Source organism: Diceros bicornis, chromosome 25, assembly GCF_020826845.1.
Source record: "Diceros bicornis minor isolate mBicDic1 chromosome 25, mDicBic1.mat.cur, whole genome shotgun sequence".
Taxonomy (NCBI): Eukaryota; Metazoa; Chordata; class Mammalia; order Perissodactyla; family Rhinocerotidae; genus Diceros; species Diceros bicornis.
The window spans coordinates 6,437,291-6,454,437 of record NC_080764.1 but is presented as its reverse complement, the minus strand read 5'-3'; the positions used below and the strand labels follow the sequence as shown (position 1 = coordinate 6,454,437).

Genomic DNA, 17,147 nt, shown 5'->3' with positions numbered 1-17,147 from the left:
TGCCGTTGTTTGCTTCTGCCTGTGAAAGGGCTCTGGGACTCAGTTTTGAATTAGAGCTCAAGAAGGACCAACTGATGCTGATTGAGGATGTGGTTGTCACCTTGCACCAGGTGGGCACTAAGGAAATCATAATATTAAAATGAAAAGCTAATTTGTACCTATTAAAAGAAGCCTTTAACAAACATTGCAACAAGAATCTGTTAATGCCATTGCACACACTACCTGAAATGAATTTAATTTTTAAAAGTTCTTAAAATTTTTAAATGCTAATAGCTATTAAAGAAGCATTTCTAATAGAATGCTATTTGTTAAAGAAACAAATACTAAAAGCAAGTGTTAGTCACTAGAGGCAATAAGCAGTTACTTTTTAAAAGGGGAACTAACATAAAAACTCTAAAAATATTGATGAACCAGAGGAGTAATTCACAAACACACCTCTTTAAGACACCGTTGCAAGAGGCGTGAGTTGAAGAGCTGTGAAAAGAAGTTACATCCTGCATATAAAGGTGCCCTCGTTCAAGGATGGGTTTTCAGAAATGTCAAATATCTCCCTTCAACAAGATTTAGAAACTAAAAGTTAAAATCAAACAACCTTTAAACACTTAACTTACTTAAACTTTCACTTACTTAAAATGAAAATTAACTCAGCTGAAAAATGTGAAGTCATTCATTTATTTAAACCAGCATCATATTTCACCAGTATCTCTTATTTTTACTAAGAATAGTAAAACAGAAAATCAAACATGAAGTTGTTGTCAAACCTACCTTAGGGTTGTCTTCGAGCAGTTCAATAAACGTGTTGACGTTGACAGAGCCAGCACCTCCAGGGTCAAGTGTTTGCATTAGTTCTTTGAAGTCTGAATCACTTATTTTTACAACCATGCAATTTAGAATATGTTGCAATTCTTCCCCTGTTATCTGTCCATCAGGTTTCTGAGAATGAGAGGGTATATAAGGGGATTTTTAAAAGGAAAAAAGGATGGCAAAGTATTGTATAAATTTAGCATCATTTGATAAAGAGTGAGCTTTGGCCAAATAGAATTATGATTTGAAACAAGACGACCTCAATAGATGATCATTATATAACACGTGTCAAGGGAAAGGGGGTGGGGAATGCTAGAACTTTGCAGGTGCAGTTCCCACAATGCTCTCTGTCCGGACATGGGCAGGAGATGGCCCCAAAGGAGGGGAGAGGCACATTCGGTGGGCAGAGGCTGACCCCCTTGTCCAGGACAGGCTAAATGCTGGCTGTCACCGTTCCTCCTGCGCACCCCACCTGAGGGCTACGTGGCTCAGCCACATGGGGCACAGAACTTCCCGGCAATTCAATTACCACTTGCCAATTTACTAAGAATATTACTTATGCTTATTTTTACTACCACCAACCCCATCAATTACATAAACGGACAACTACTTAGCAAGAAAAATTTCAGCCATGCTGCATAAAGAAAACATATTATGAGCAAAACACTATGAGGCAAATTCTTCCCCCAGAATAAAAAATGACCAATAAGTAAATTAAATATCAAAATTGTGAGATACTGTTTACTGGAAAAACAGGGGAAATAAAGAACATCTACCTCCTCATAGAGAGATATTGTGAATACCAATGTGACAAAAGGGCTTATTAAGTGATAAAGCAGTGTATAAATGTCAACTATTACTTTGGGGTCCAAAATATGAAAAGGATATAAGGTTCTCTTTGAGAAAATTAAATAATTTAGAGGATATATGCATGCTTACTTTCCGGTTTGGGAGTGATAATCAAATTTTTAATGTCCAAATAGGAACCACTGACAATTATTTTTTTATGATTTTCAATAAACATATAGTGTTATGCAACCATCACTATTATCTAACTCCAGAACATTCCATCACCCTGAAAGAAACTTTGTGCCATTTGCAGTCACTCCCCATTTCCATCCCCAGCCTACGGCAACTAATCTATTTTTTATTTAACCTGTCTCTCTATATTTGCTTTTTTCTGGATATTTCATGGAAACAGACTCATACAATATATGCATCTGTGTGCATCTTGCATCTGGCTTCTATCACTTAGCATAATGTTTCTGAGATTCATCCATTATGTAGCATAGATTCGTATTTTCTGTTATTATTCTATTGTATGGATTCCTGTTATTATTCTATTGTATGGATATGCCATTTTTTTTTTAAGATTTTATTTATTTATTTTTTTCCCCCAAAGCCCCAGCAGATAGTTGTATTTCATAGATGCACATCCTTCTAGTTGCTGTACGTGGGACGCGGCCTCAGCATGGCCAGAGAAGCAGTGCGTCAGTGCACGCCCGGGATCCGAACCCGGGCCGCCAGCAGCGGAGCGCACGCGTGCAACCGCTAAGTGATATGCCACATTTTGTCTATCTTGTCACAAGTTGATGAACATTTGTATTGTTTCCAGTTTGGAAATGATGAATAATGTTGCTACGAACATTTACACATAAGACTTTGTGTGGACATATGTTTTTATTTCTCTTGAGCAGATACCTAGGGGTGGAATTCCTGGGTCAGGTGGTAAATTTCTGTTTAAATTTTAAAGAAACTACCATGTTGTTTTCTACAGCAGTTGTACCACTTTACATATCCACCAGCAGTATATGAGAATTCCCTCTCCACATCCTCGTCAACACTTATTATTATCTAAGTAGCTTGACTGTAGCCATCCTACTGGGTGTGAAGTGGTATCTCATTGTGGTTTTGATTTGCATTTCCCTAATGTCCAACGATGTCGAGCATCTTTTCATGTGCTCATTGGCCATCCTCATATTGTCTTTGGTGAAGTGTCTATTAAAATCTTTTGCCCATTTTTAAAATTGGGTTGTCTTCTTATTCAGTTCTAAGAATTCTTATATATTCTACATACAAATCCTTTACCAGATATATAATTTGCATATATTTTCTCCCAGAGTGTGGCTTGTCTTTTCACTTTCTTAATGGTATCTTCTAAAGCACAAAAGTTTTCCATTTTGATAAGCCCAATTTATTGATTTTTTTCTTTTATAGATCATGCCTTTAGTGTCACATCTAAGAAATCTTTCCCTAACACAAGGTCACAAAGATTTATGCACATGTCTTCTTCTAAGAGTTTTATCGTTTTAGCTCTTATATTTAGGTCTAAAGTCCATTTCATCTTTTTGCATAGGGATACCCAACTGTCTCAGCACCATTTGTTGAAAAACTTATCCTTTCCCCCATTGAATTTGTCAAAAGTAAACTGACCATAAATGTAAGGGTTTATTTCCACACTCTCAATTCTGTTCCATTGATCACTATGCCAGTCCTTACCCCAATTCCACACTGTCTTTATTACTCTAGACTTATACTAAGATTCAAAACCTGGAAGTCTAGGTACTCTAACTTCATTCTTCTTTTCCACGATTATTTTAGCTATTCTGCAACTTTTGCATTCCCATATGAATTTTAAGATAAGTTTCTCAATTTCTGCACACACACACACAAAAAAGCCAGCTGGGATTTTGAGGGGGTTGCATTGAATATATAGATCAATTTGGAGAGAATTGCCATCTTAGTGGCATTGAGTCTTCCAATCCATGAACATGGAATGTCTCTGCATTTATTTACCTTTTTTTTTCAGTTTCTTTTACCAATGTTTTGTAACTTTCAGTGTAAAGCCTGGCACTTCTTTTGCTAAATTTACTCCTAAGGATTTTATTCTTTTTGACGCTATTGTGAATGGAATTGCTTTCTGAAGTTCATTTTCAAATCATTCATTGCTAGTTTATAGAAATATAACTGATTTTTGTATATTGGTCTTATATCCTGCAATCTTGATGAACTCATTTTTTAGTTCTAGCAGTTTGTGTGTATGCATTCCTTAGAATTTTCCATTACAAGATCATGTTGTCTGTAAATACAGTTTTATTTCTTCCTTTCCAATCTGGATGCCTTTTATTTATTTTCTTTCCTGATTGCACTGTCTAGAACTTCAGTATAATATTGCATAGAGGTAGCAAGAGCTGACATTCTTGTGTTTTTCCTGATCTTAGGGGGAAAGTATTCAGTCTTTTGCCATTAACTATGATGTTAGCTAAGGGTTTACTGTAAATGCCCTTTGTCAGGTTAAGGAATTTCCCTTCTATTCCTGGTTTGTTGCAAGTTATCATGAATGAGTGTTGGATTTTACCAATACTTTTTCTGCATCTATTGATATGATCATGTGGTTTTGTCCTTAATTATATTAATATTGTGTATTATATTAATTGATTTTTTGGAAGTTAAACCAACCTTGCAATCTTGAGATAAATCCCATATGGTCATAGCATTTAATCCTTCTTATATGTTGCTGAATTTGGTTCACTAATATTTTGTTGAGAATTTTTGCAACTATATTCATGAAGGATATTGGTCTGTGGTTTTCTTTTCTTGTGATCTCTTTGGCTTTGGTAGTAGGGTAATATTGGCCTCAGAGAATGAGTTGGGAAGGACTCTTTCCTCCTATATTTTCTGAAAGTTTGTAAAGGATTGGTATTACTTCTACAAGCAATCTTTGTGGTCTTCAATGTAGAGAATTTGCACATTTTTTGTCAGATATATTTCTAGATATTTGATTTTTTTTTTGAAATTTATTAGAAAAGATACTTTTAAAATTCTTTTTCTAGTTGCTTGTCACAGTTTATAGAAATATTATTGATCTTTGCATATTGACCTGGTATCCAATGGCCTTTTAAATTCTATTAATAATTCTAATATTTTTTGGAAGATTCTTTTGGACTTTCTATTTATAAAATCATGTGAGCTGCAAATAATAACACCGAGAATAAGAATAGGTGAATAGGTAGGGTACAGATTGTTAACGGGTGATAGAAAGTGAGCCACAGCTGATTTACATGTAAGTGACGGGGGTGACTGGGTCCACCTGGAGAGACGGCGGCAGCATGCGGGGGCAGCACACACGGCTACTTGGGCTGTATGACTTGGAGCAGATCTAAAGCAGCCTTCCTCCTAATAATTCTGCATCCCTCTCTATAGCAGGAGAGGGACCTGTTTCCCACACCTGTGCTCTGCAGCCAGAAAAAATGCCCATCCCTGCCTACTCCTGGCTCTCTCCCTCTGCTTTCCTTCTCCTTCCAGGTCCCAGAATATGGCCAAAACCAAGGCAAACGGTGGGAGGAAAGTCCCCCTCTGAAACCATGCACTCTGAAACTCTCAGGCATTTGCTGGTCGCTGTTATGTGATACTCCAGGTTGTGAGCTCATCAGTGGCAGGGCCCTTGCATTATTCAACTATGTGTTCAGCCTAAGTGCCCAAGGCAGGGCCCAGCATGGGGCAGGCACTCAATTCCTGATCTATGCTATGTGTTTGCTGATCAGTTCTGTTTGTTAAACAGTACATCAATGACTGTTAAACAGTCTAATTTTTGGAGTGGTTAGCACGATTACAGTCCTCCATTAACAGAGATGACAATTTCACTATTTTTAATTAAATTACTTCTTCAATACACTAATAGAAGCTGAGATGGGTAAACACACAAGAACCTTCATCTATCTTTAAGAGGTGGCCCAGCTAGCATACCACAGGCGGCTCAGCCCTGGGCCTGCTCTGGAGCAGCTGGCTTGAATCCTGGCCCCACCACTTACTAGCTGCGAGCCTCAGGCTGGTTACTTAACCCCCACGCTCCCTTTCCCCACCAAATGAGGATGAAATGAAAGGGCCAAATGAGGATAATAATAACATCTACCTCACAGAGGTGCTGAGAGGCTGAAGTGAGTGAAAACAAGTAAATCACTTAAGACAGTGCCGGCACATAGCGCTCCATATCATTATTCATTCAATATAAGAGACCAGGCTGTATAGGCCTAAAGATTAATTAAAATAGGTATGCTAGCTAAAATGTCTCCCCCAGGAGAGCAGGACCCCAAATCTCTGAATCTACACTATGCTCGGAAATTAATGAATAATTGTTAAGCAAAGGCATTCTAGACTGACAGAGGCGAGGAACTGTGGTCTCCAGGACAGACAGCAAATTGCCAGACCTTCAAGTCCCCCTCCAGGCCATGTGGACTTGTCCCCGGAGCGCTGGCCTATGGGCTCAGACTTCCCCTGGGTCGGTGGGCTTCCAAAGGTTGACACTGAAGCCAAGTAACTCCTTTTTGTGCACTGTCATACTTGAGTCTGAGGCAAAGTAATTCACCTACTCACCGTACTCCTCTGTATTTACTAGAGATTCAGTTATTGAACGTGCTTGGTAAATAGCAAATTTGGGAAATGTTGCTGTGTATCAAAAGTATCCAAATGCTGCTTTCTAAAATAAACATTCAAGTGGGATAGGAGCTAATGTTTAAAGCAAGTGGCAAATTCATGAATAAGCCTCCCTTTGCAGTACAATTAAAGAACTAAATAGGCTATTTTGGAGCTAAGAAAATGTTCCTGTTATGGCTACAAGTTGGTTAGGAACCCATTAACTCTAGGCTGGGGGGCAGGAAGGTTCAACAGGTCTGGATTATTCATTAATTAAACAGTTAATGACTAGTCACTCCATTCTTAATGAACTTGCCACACATTGTTCTCATCCCCTGGCACCTATCTTACTATATTGCAGTAAATTTTATGTCATCTGTCCTCCCAACTAGACCCGACTCTTGAGGTCAGGCCTTGTATCCCTAAACACTCAGAATAATTCCTAGCATACAATAGGAGCCCAAAAACTGTTTGTTGGGTGGATAAATGAATGAATACACAGTTTTTATTGGTCTTGCTCTGAGTGTTAGCATTCTTAGAAACGAGTTTTTCACCAGAGAAGGGTTCCAAAATCTTACAGTGTTGATGAGCAGTAGTGCTTTCTTCAATGATGTATAGTGATCCTCATGTCTAAACAACTTTGTGATAATATTTTCCTTGTAAGATTGATTTCTAGAGTCGATGCTACAAGAAGATTAAGAGAAAAACAGGAATAAGATTATGTTCTTGAACTTAGTTCTTTCTTAACACACACACAAAAAAAATGACCCTCGTGACAACTATAATAACGTTTTACTTATGGGTGGCCCTTTTTCCTGAGAGTGTAAGGTGCTTGGGCAGGCCATCTGTCCCTTGGTTAGTGTGACTCCTAATAAGGGAGATGCATGGAGGCGACTCCCATGGCCAGTTAGCTTTGCTGCACCATCACTCTCCTCTTCCCATGACGACTACCTGCGGCCAGCCATCTTGCCAGTCTGTGCCTTTGGTCTCAAAAGATACCAGGAAAGAGTGTAGCACACTCACCCATGAGAACTGAGGGACATCACCCTTCACAACCCCTACCTCTCCGTTCACAACGGCCAGGACCACCTGTAGCATCAGATCCCTCTCCCTTTCTTGCCTCCTGCTTTCATCCCCTGAGCTCAGGTCCATCCACCTGCACGTGTGCTCCTGAAGGCCTGTGATCACCCACTCTGGAGATCGAAGCCAACTCCCCTATGGACTCTGATCAGAAAGGGGGCTGTAGAATCTTAAAACAAAATACTCTTGTTGGCCTCTCCTTCTCACTGTTCAATTAGACAGTTTGACATTTCCCACTAAATGAAGAATGATAGTGAATCAGCTTAGGCGCTCAACGACTCTCAAATTTATTTGAGGAATTTTATTGCTGCATCTATACAGCCATCTTAGCTTTTCCCAGCTGTACAAAAACATACACACACTTCTAAGCAACACACAAACTGGTGAAATTATTGAGTCTGAGTTCCTCGTGTGACTTGTTGGAACCTGGTTTTCTGAAGACCACTAGCACCGGCACAAACAGATACTTTTTGCAGCAGTTTTTATGGCTCGCACTGCCACTGACACTGGGGCTGGATAGTTCTTTGGTGTGTTGGGGGGACAGCGGGTGCTGTCCTGCCCCCTGTGGGATGTTTAGCAGCATCCCTGGCCTCTACCCACTAGATATCAGTAGCACCCCACCCCCACCCCAGTTGTGACAATCAAAAATGTCTCATGACGTTGCTAAATGTCTCCTGGGGGCCAAGATTGCCCCCAGTTGAGAACCACTGTTTTAAAGCAAACAAAATTCCCATTTTAATTCTTACAGTCCTGGACAAGGTGCTATCAGACAAGAAAATTATAAAGAAACAGAAGTAACTTCACTCAGGAAATGAACTCATAGAGTTGCACCCCAGGAATGGAGGTGTGGGGAGCTCTGAACACCTGGAAGGCTGGTAACCAGGGCAGTTCATTAAATATTCATAAATCCCTGAGACAGGGATAGGACGAAGTGAAACGAGAATTAACTCTGTGGTATATTTTACTTTACAATAGAGCATAGTGCTTTCAATGAACGTGTCAAGATTATAAAGCTTGTCTTTTTCTTTGAGATTTATATAGGGCAATCAATACAGGATGCACATCAACATAAACAAAACACTTCTTGGAGCAAAAGTCTAAATTCTAAAATGTCATATTATTAAGTACTTTTTCACATGTTGGGGCCCCTACCACAATTTATGTGATAATGTAAATCTGAATTTATAATAGACATTAGAATGAAAACAGAAATAAGAGTGCTCAAGGCAAACAATGCCCATGACCCAGAATATCTGTACCACGCAGAGAGTGGCTGGAAAACAAGTTAACATATATTGCTCCTTTCCATATAGCACTTAGCAAATACGTGTTTATACACAATTTGACAAGAAGGCACTTAAAGCTCAGAGAGTAACGTTGGCGGTGTCGGTGTGCGTACCTCGAGTATTTGAGCTCCGTTTCTGCCTCCACGACTCACTTAACTACGACCTATTAAGACCCCTTATAGTCTTCTTTTTTCGTCTAGAAATTGGAATAATAGTTATACCTACCTTTTAGTTTAAGGCAATTTTAAATAAGAAAAATGTATGGAAAATAATTTATAAACTGTAAATCACTATGTAAAAGCTGGTGATTATTCAATGAAGACTAATTTCTCATTCAATAAATGAAGAAAAAGTAATTCAGATATTCTCTAACCTTTTACATATTACGATATGTGTAATTAAAATGTAGTTTGTTTTGGGGCCGGCCCGGTGGCGCAGGCGGTTAGGTGCGCGCGCTCCGCTGCGGCGGCCTGGGGTTCGCTGGTTCGGATCCCGGGCGCGCACCGACGCACTGCTTGGCAAGCCATGCTATGGCGGCGTCCCATATAAAGTGGAGGAAGATGGGCACAGATGTTAGCCCAGGGCCGTCTTCCTCAGCAAAAAAAGAGGAGGATTGGCGGATGTTAGCACAGGGCTGATCTCCTCACAAAAAAAAAAAAATGTAGTTTGTTTTTTTTTAACATACCTATTTCTTTTTGTCTGGGGAATTGTATTGTTAACTTCCAACCATGGCGGCTCATGAAATGACATTAGAAATTGCTTCCAATTGACTTTAGCGGTGGTTTTAAGTCCAAATCTGGATTTAAAAAAACAAAAATATTATTTTAAACAGTTTTTTTCTATAACACTGCATAGATTAGATGTTTACTATTGATTTGAAAATGACAGCAATGAATTTATATGAAGTTTCAAATCTAAGGTAAACAAAATAATTTAGTAAAATAATACTATAAATTGATTTCCGAAAAGCAAGGAAAAATCAAACTGATTATACATCTCCATGTTTCTATATTCTGTTAGTAGTAGCATACATTGAAGGAAGAAACAAAGGGATTGGATTAAAATTCTAATGTCCATGAAATAATTGTTTCAAATTCGTTATTTGAAGTGCTTGATTACCATGGTAGGCAGAATAAAGGCCCTTATGGTGTCCACATACTAATCCCTTGGATCTATGAATAATGACCTCATGTGAAAAACGGACTTTGCACATGTGATGAAGGGTATGGACCTCGAGAGGAGAAAGCATCCTGGAATATCCAGGTAGGCCCAATCTAATCATAAGAGTTCTTAAAATCAGAGAAGTTTTCCCAGTTGTAGCCAGAAAAAAGACATGATGACAGAAGAAGGGCCAAAGAGATGTGACATTGGTGCCTCTGAAGATGTAGGAAGGGGCCACAAGCCAAGGAACGCAGGCAGCCTCCAGAAGCTGGAAAAGGCAAGAAATAGATGTGCCTCTGGAGCCTCCGGAAAGAACGCAGCCCTGCTGACACCTTGATTTTAGCCATGTCGGGCTCCTAAGCTACAGAACTTTAAGAGAATATATTTGTGTTATTTTAAGCCACTAGGCTTGTGGTAATTTGTTATGGCAGCAATAGAAAACCAGTACAGATTTAAACTCTTAGCAAGAATAAGTAATTGGGAAATTGTGTGAAAACAAATTGCCAAAGTCAAAATGGTCCCATGACTCGGGGCCCAATAACTTCAGAGTTACAAGATGCCAAGCAGGAGCAACATGATGTGAAGGTATGTTTGGGATTCAGAAAGACCAGAGGGCAAGTCCCTGCCTCTTCACTTACTACCCATGTGACCTCAGCCAGTTGCTTACCATTCTGATTCTCTATTTTTCTCATCTGTAAAACAGGAACAATAATATCTACTCGGGGTGTTGCTATAAGGATTAGACTATAGGTCAAAAAGCCCCAGTGCGGTACTGATCACCAGCAAGTGTTCAGTCACACGCCCTTCCCTACTGTGTGTGTTACACACATAGCGTCATCCATGCTTCCACAACAGGATGGCAAAGAGTATTTGGGCTGAGATCCTTAAACAACAGCTATGAGATGCCAAAGTGGGCAGGAGACAGACTACCCTGTTTTTATTGCTAAAAACTAGTGGCTGAGAGAGAACTGGTTAAACAAACTTAAACTTTTTACCTATATCTAGGTCCAGAAAATAGAGGATAAGAGAATATTTTTGGAGAAAAGCTTCTGATATGCTGTGAGCCCCAACCAAGCACAAGGTAGGGTGAAGGATGCCTACCCCTCACCTCGAGCCCTGTGAGAAGAACTGGTTCTACTCAGGGAGCTTGACAGATGCAACTGGGGCTCTGATATATTGGTGCCTGGCTCCCAAATAGAAATCTTGCAGGTGAGAGATGAGCTGGGTAACCACTGACCAAAAAAGGTTCGTGTGTGTGTGTGTGTGTGTGTGTGTGTGTGTGTGTGTCGGGAGGGGGTTGTGAGGATCGTTGGCTCACTCTATCAGAATCATCAGGGAAATAATGCATGAAGGTTTCATGTGGGTCAGATGTGGGCCACATGAGAGAAAGCAAGCGTGTGTCATCTCAGGTCCTGCCCCAGAAGGCCACTGGAAGAATGAAGAGACCTGAACAGAGAAGGCTTTCTTTCTCTATTTCCAGAGGCCCAGGGACTGAAGACGGAATAAGCAATCGGTCAAGATAGACACATGTGCCCTCATCAAAGAACTATGGATGTGAGGTCCAAAACCCGACAAGGCTCTCGTGGAAGGAAACTCCTCAGACACTGGGGAGGCCTGGGATGCAGTTTCCAGCTCAGGGCAGTGCCGGTCAAACAAGAACTTCCTTGCTCCCCTTTCTTTCCCTCCTTCCTCTGTGCCCTCCAGTTCCGGAAGGAGTCAGAACCCAAGTTTGCAAAATGAGGACGAAAGCCGAGTACTGAGTGGCGGAGGGAGAAGCAGCCACCTGGGCCCATCACTCGTGCCTGCAACAGGCCCTGACTGGGTGGGGAACACGATGCACATTTAAATCAAGCCTACAGCTTTGACTACTCTGTGAGATTGGCTACTGCAACTACTAAGCTGAAGCTCTCTGTGTGATCCAAGACAAACCAGAAAAATCAAGGTCTGCTCATGTTTTCATCTGGGGGTAAAAGAACTAATCCAACTGAGAAAATTTAAAGGGACAGTGGGAAACAAAATTAAGTTGCTTTAAGATTACAGTCCACGAGTCTTGCGAGCTCAACCTAGATTACATACCCACCCATCCATCCAGCTACCCACCCATTCATACGTCCACATATGGTGCCAAGCCACCATCTTCTTTCACTTGTATTATTGCAATAATCTCTAATTGGTCTCCTTGTACCACTCTTGCCTTCCTCCACTATATTTTCATACTCTAACAAGCCTGCTCTTTTTGAAATGCAAATGTGATCAGATTATTCTCTTGCTTAAACTCTTTCCATGACTCCCCATTACTCTTAGGATAAAAACTAAAATCCTTCTCTAACTTACAAGCCTGCAGAGTTTGGTCCTACTCACATCTCTAGCCTCACCCCTTATCCTGCTGCCCCTTGTTCTCTAGGCTCTAGCCATACTGGTCTTTCAGTTCTTCAAAGGGTTATGCTCTTCCCTGCCTTAGTTCCATCACACTTGTTGCTTCTCTGCCAACTGCCATGTATCCCATCATTACCTACTTCCCATAGTTTATGTAGTTAATTCTACTCCTCTTTCAAGCCTCAACTTAATTATTACTTTCTCAAGGATGCCTTCTCTGATTTACATAAGCAGGGCTATTTGCTCTATTCAACTCTCTCACAGCACTGTGTCTCCTTCCTTTATAGCATTTATCACTATCTAAATATTAATATTTATCATTATTTTAGCAGTTAACACTTCCACAGTGCTTGAATTATCATTATGAATGTAGCAGCTAATGCTTGATAAATAGCTATTACTTCTACCTCTGCTGTAGTACCATGTACCTCGTCAAAAGAGAGAGAGAGATTGATTGATTCATTAATTTTGCTAGGCACACATGGCAGCATCTAATAAGTAGATTGTGACAGTGGTTCGATGCATTCCTAGTCACGTACAAAACAAAGTTTGACCTTTCTTACTCAGCCTTTATCCCCCAAACTTTGCCCACTATTTTGATATAGTTTGTTAATATTATATATTTTCACCTTAAATTTCAACAAGTTAGAAATTAAGTTTCCATAATGGAAACACTGTTACTACTATTAAAAACAGGATCAGCTTCACATATTATGTTTAGGAAATTACCTTACTCTTTGGAAAAAATATCAAATTAGATCTTCACTCCACACCATATACTAAAATAAATTCAAAATAGATTAAAGTTAAATGTAAAAACTAGGACCACTAAAAACATAGAAAAAAGTCGAGGTATATATTCATCTGATATTTGAAGAACAGATTTTTAAGCAAAACCTAAGAGAAGAAATCACAAAGTTACCTATTTAATTATATCAAAATACAAAATTTCTGTACACCAGAAATAGTAAAATGAAATTTAAAAGCCAAACAACAGACTTACAAAGTTATCTATAATAAATTGTTAATATTCTTAAAACATAAAGTGCTTAGACAAATTAATGTGAAAGTTCTAAAACTTGACTTCCACTAATGGTGGAGTAAGATTCTACTCGACTAACCCTCCTGCAGATGACCATAATAAACTCTGGCCATAATACCAAAAACAGCTTCCTGAAAGCACTACAGAGTGAACAGAAGCAGACAAAGTCTAGTGGGAAATCCATGCTGAGAGGAGTGGAGTTGTGAGTATTGTCAATGTTTTTAGCCTGGGGCTAGGCACTGCAGCATGAGGGGTTGCAAGGATACCAGTACAAAACAAAACAAAACTATAGCCTTTATGGCTTGGAAAACCAGAAAACCAAACCCAGGTAAACCATGTCCCCTAGAGAGAAAGAGGAAATCATGGAAGGGAACGAGCCAGAGAGGGATCCCCAGATTCTCTACCACCACATCTCTGACTAGTCCCTGAATCTCATGTAGTTTGAGTTCAACTAAGAAAACTACATACTGAAAAAAAGAAACAACATTCATTGAAAAAAATAATAACAACAGAATTTAGAGTCTCTACAATTTAACATTCAAAATGTCCAGGATAGAATCTAAAATTATAGGACATATGAACAACCAGGAAAATGAAACATTACTAAGGAGAAAAGAAAGTGAACTGAGATGAACCCCAAATAACCCAAATGTTGGCATTAACACACAAGTATTTTCAAAGCAATGATTATAACTATCATCAGTGAAATAAATGAAAATATGCCCATAATGAGTCAAAAGATAGGAACTCTCAGAGAGAAATGGATATAATAAAAAGAACTAAATGGAAATTCTAGAATGAAAAAATATACTACTTGAAACTTTTAAAAATCACTGGTGGAGTTAACAAAAGAATGGAGAGGATAGAGGAAAGAGTGAGTAAATTTAAACATAGATCAACAGAAACCATCGAATATGAAGAACACAGAATACACACGTATTTATAAAATAAATAGAGCCTCAAAGACATAATACCAGATGGTCTGACATATACATAATTGGAGTCACAGAAGGAGAGAAGAGAAAGAATGAGAAAAAAATTATTGAAGACATAAAGGCCAAAATTTCCCCAAATTTGATTACAGATATACATTTACATTTTTAGATGCTCAACAAACACTAAGCAGGATATGCATGAAAAAGGCCATGTCAAGGCACATCATAGTTACAAACCTGAAAGTCAAATTCAAAGGGTAAATCTTGAATGCAACAAAAGAAAAATTACTCATTATGTACAGGAGGACAGCAATTTAACAGATGATTTCTCATCCAAAACAATGAAAGCCAAAATGGGTGGAACAATATCATGAAGTGCTGAAAGAAAGAAAAATGTTATCCAAGAATTTTCTACCTAAGAAAATATTTATATTCAAAATGAAGGAGAAATAAAGACATTTCTAAATAAAAGAAAACAAAGGGAATCCATCTGTAGCACACTTACACCTCAATGAAGGAAGTTCTTCAGGCTGAAGGGAAATGATAGCAGATGGAGACCCTTGGCACCTCAGAAAGGAATTAAGAGTGTATCAGAAATGGTAAAAATCTGCAAAAATACAAAAGACTTTTTTTTTTTTGCTTTTTTCTTCTTAATTTATTTATGACTATTTAAAGCAAAAAGTCATAACATTGTCTTGTGGGGTTTATAACACAGGTAGATATAATATGCATAGTATAAAGGACATCAGGGCCAGGATATAGATCTATACGTTTTCTTAGGTGCTACATTTTATGTGAAGTGGTACAACATTAACAGTATGTAGACTGGAAATAGTTAAGGATATATACCAAAATCACCAGAGCAAACATTAAAAATTATGCAAAGAAGTACAGCTAAAAAGACTATATGACAATTTAAATGGAAGTCTAAATATTCAAACAATCTGAAAAGAAGGCTGGAGTAAAAGAAAAAACAAAAAGCAAATAGAGAAAAAAATGGAAGACCCAAATTCAAACATAGCAATAATTACTTTAAATATTAATGGATTAACACTTCAATTAAAAGGTAGAGGAGAATTATGTCAGCATTATGGTGGAGTGAGTCATTCCCTTTGTCTCTCCCCTCTAAGTTACAACTAAATGGGCATTCATTAACCAGCAAAGGATTCCCTGCACAGCACAACAGGATGTCTGAGAGATCCACACAGCCATGCATATGAAGGTGAGTGGACTGGATCCCCAGGAGGCAGTGGAACTAGGTGAGTGCACCTCTCCCCCTCCCTGGCAGCAGTGATCTAGGTCATGGGTCCTCACACAATGGCCAGCACAACTGTAGGAGGAGGTGGGGTCAGCCCAGCCCATGGGAACACTTTTGGAGTTGTAGCCTGGCCCAGGGGAGTGCCCACCATGCCACAGAAGCCCCACCCATGGGAATGCTCCCCACCAAGTGGTGTGGCTCAGCCCCTGCAAAGGAGCCACCTGCAAGTGCAAAGACAGCTACACACAAAAGAAAATGCCCCTTCCCTCCTGCCTAGCGCACCAGCTTGGCCGGTCCCCTGCTGAGTGCAGTGGTCCTGCACCAGAGCAACCTGCCAGCGGAGCACAGAGGTCCCGCCTGCACATGTGTGCATGACCCACGAAGCAGCTGCAGCCAGCGCACAAATACAGAAAAGCCCTACCAGCATAACTTGCAGCAGATGGGGCAGGATCAGAAAACACAGCTCCTTCCCGCCCCCCTCCCCCAGTGATGGCAGATGGAATCTGTAACCTGATGCTACAACAAATGCCCTGGCGAAGGATCACTTCACCAAACACCATGAATAACTACATTAGCACTTCAGAGCAGAAGGAAAATGACACATCTCCAGGAACCAATCCTGAAGTCACAGAAATTTACTATCTAAATGACAGAGAATTCAAAATCGCTATCATAAACTCAACGAGTTACAAGAAAAAGACAGTTCAATGAGCTCAAGAATGAAATTAATGAGCAGAAGAAATATTTCACCAAAGAGATTGAAACTCTAAAAGAAAAAACCAAACAGAAATTCTAAATATGAAGAATACAACTTATGAGATAAAAAATAATCTAGAATCCATAAAAAATAAAGCTGAAGTTATAGAGCACAGTATTAGTGATTTAGAAGCTAGAAATACAGAAATGCTTCAGATGGAGGAGGAGAGAGAACTAAGATTTTTAAAAGATGAAGAAATTCTTTGAGAAATATCTGCCTCAATTAGGAAAAGCAACATAAGGATTATAGGCACCCCAAAGGGAGAAGAGAGAGAGAAGTGAGCAGAGAGCTTGTTCAAAGAAATAATAGCTGAGAACTTCCTAAACTTGGGGAACGAGCTGGACTTACAAGTACATGAAGCCAATAGAACTCCTAATAACATCAGTGCAAAAAGACCTTCTCCAAGGCATATAATATTAAAACCAGCAGAAGTCAATGAAAAAGAAAAAATATTAAGGGCAGCAAGGCAGAAGAAAATAACCTACAAAGGAACCCCTATCAGGCTTTCAGCAGATTTCTCAGCAGAAACCATACAGGCTAGGAGAGAATGGAATGATATATTCAAAATACTGAAAGACAAAAACTTTCAGCCAAGAATACTCTATCCAGCAAAACTGTCCTTCAGATACAATGGAGAAATAAAAGCTTTCCCAGATAAACAAAAGCTGAGGAAGTTCATTGCCACTAGGCCTGCCTTATAAGAAATGTTAAAAGGAGCCCTCCCATCTGAAACTAAAAAGCAAAGGTTTACAAAACCTTGATCAAGGAGATAAATAGACAGATATAATCAGAAAATTGCAGCTGTATATCAGATTAGGTTAGTAAACACTTAATTATAACATAAAAAACAAAGGGAAGGGAAGCATCAAAAATAAACACTTCAATTTAGTCAAACTCAAAACACAGACAAGAATAATTTGTGACAACAATAATTCAGAAGGGGAAGATGAAAGGGATGGAACCTGCTTAGGCTAATGGAGATAAAAGACTATCAGAAAATGGACTATCTCATCTATGAGATCTTTTATACAAACCT

The 17,147-nt window shown here is 39.2% G+C and overlaps 1 protein-coding gene across 1 annotated transcript in view; it reads right to left on the bottom strand.

Annotated features, from left to right (window-relative positions):
• The window catches only part of EFCAB6 (EF-hand calcium binding domain 6), a 239,415-nt gene that overhangs the window by 123,702 nt on the left and 98,566 nt on the right, over nucleotides 1-17,147 (bottom strand). The window contains exons 10-12 of the mRNA XM_058568187.1: nucleotides 9,268-9,378; nucleotides 6,795-6,900; nucleotides 766-933 (exon numbers count right to left, since the gene is read on the bottom strand). Coding sequence (XP_058424170.1) covers nucleotides 766-933; nucleotides 6,795-6,900; nucleotides 9,268-9,378 — 385 coding nt within the window. The remainder of the gene's footprint in view (nucleotides 1-765; nucleotides 934-6,794; nucleotides 6,901-9,267; nucleotides 9,379-17,147) is intronic.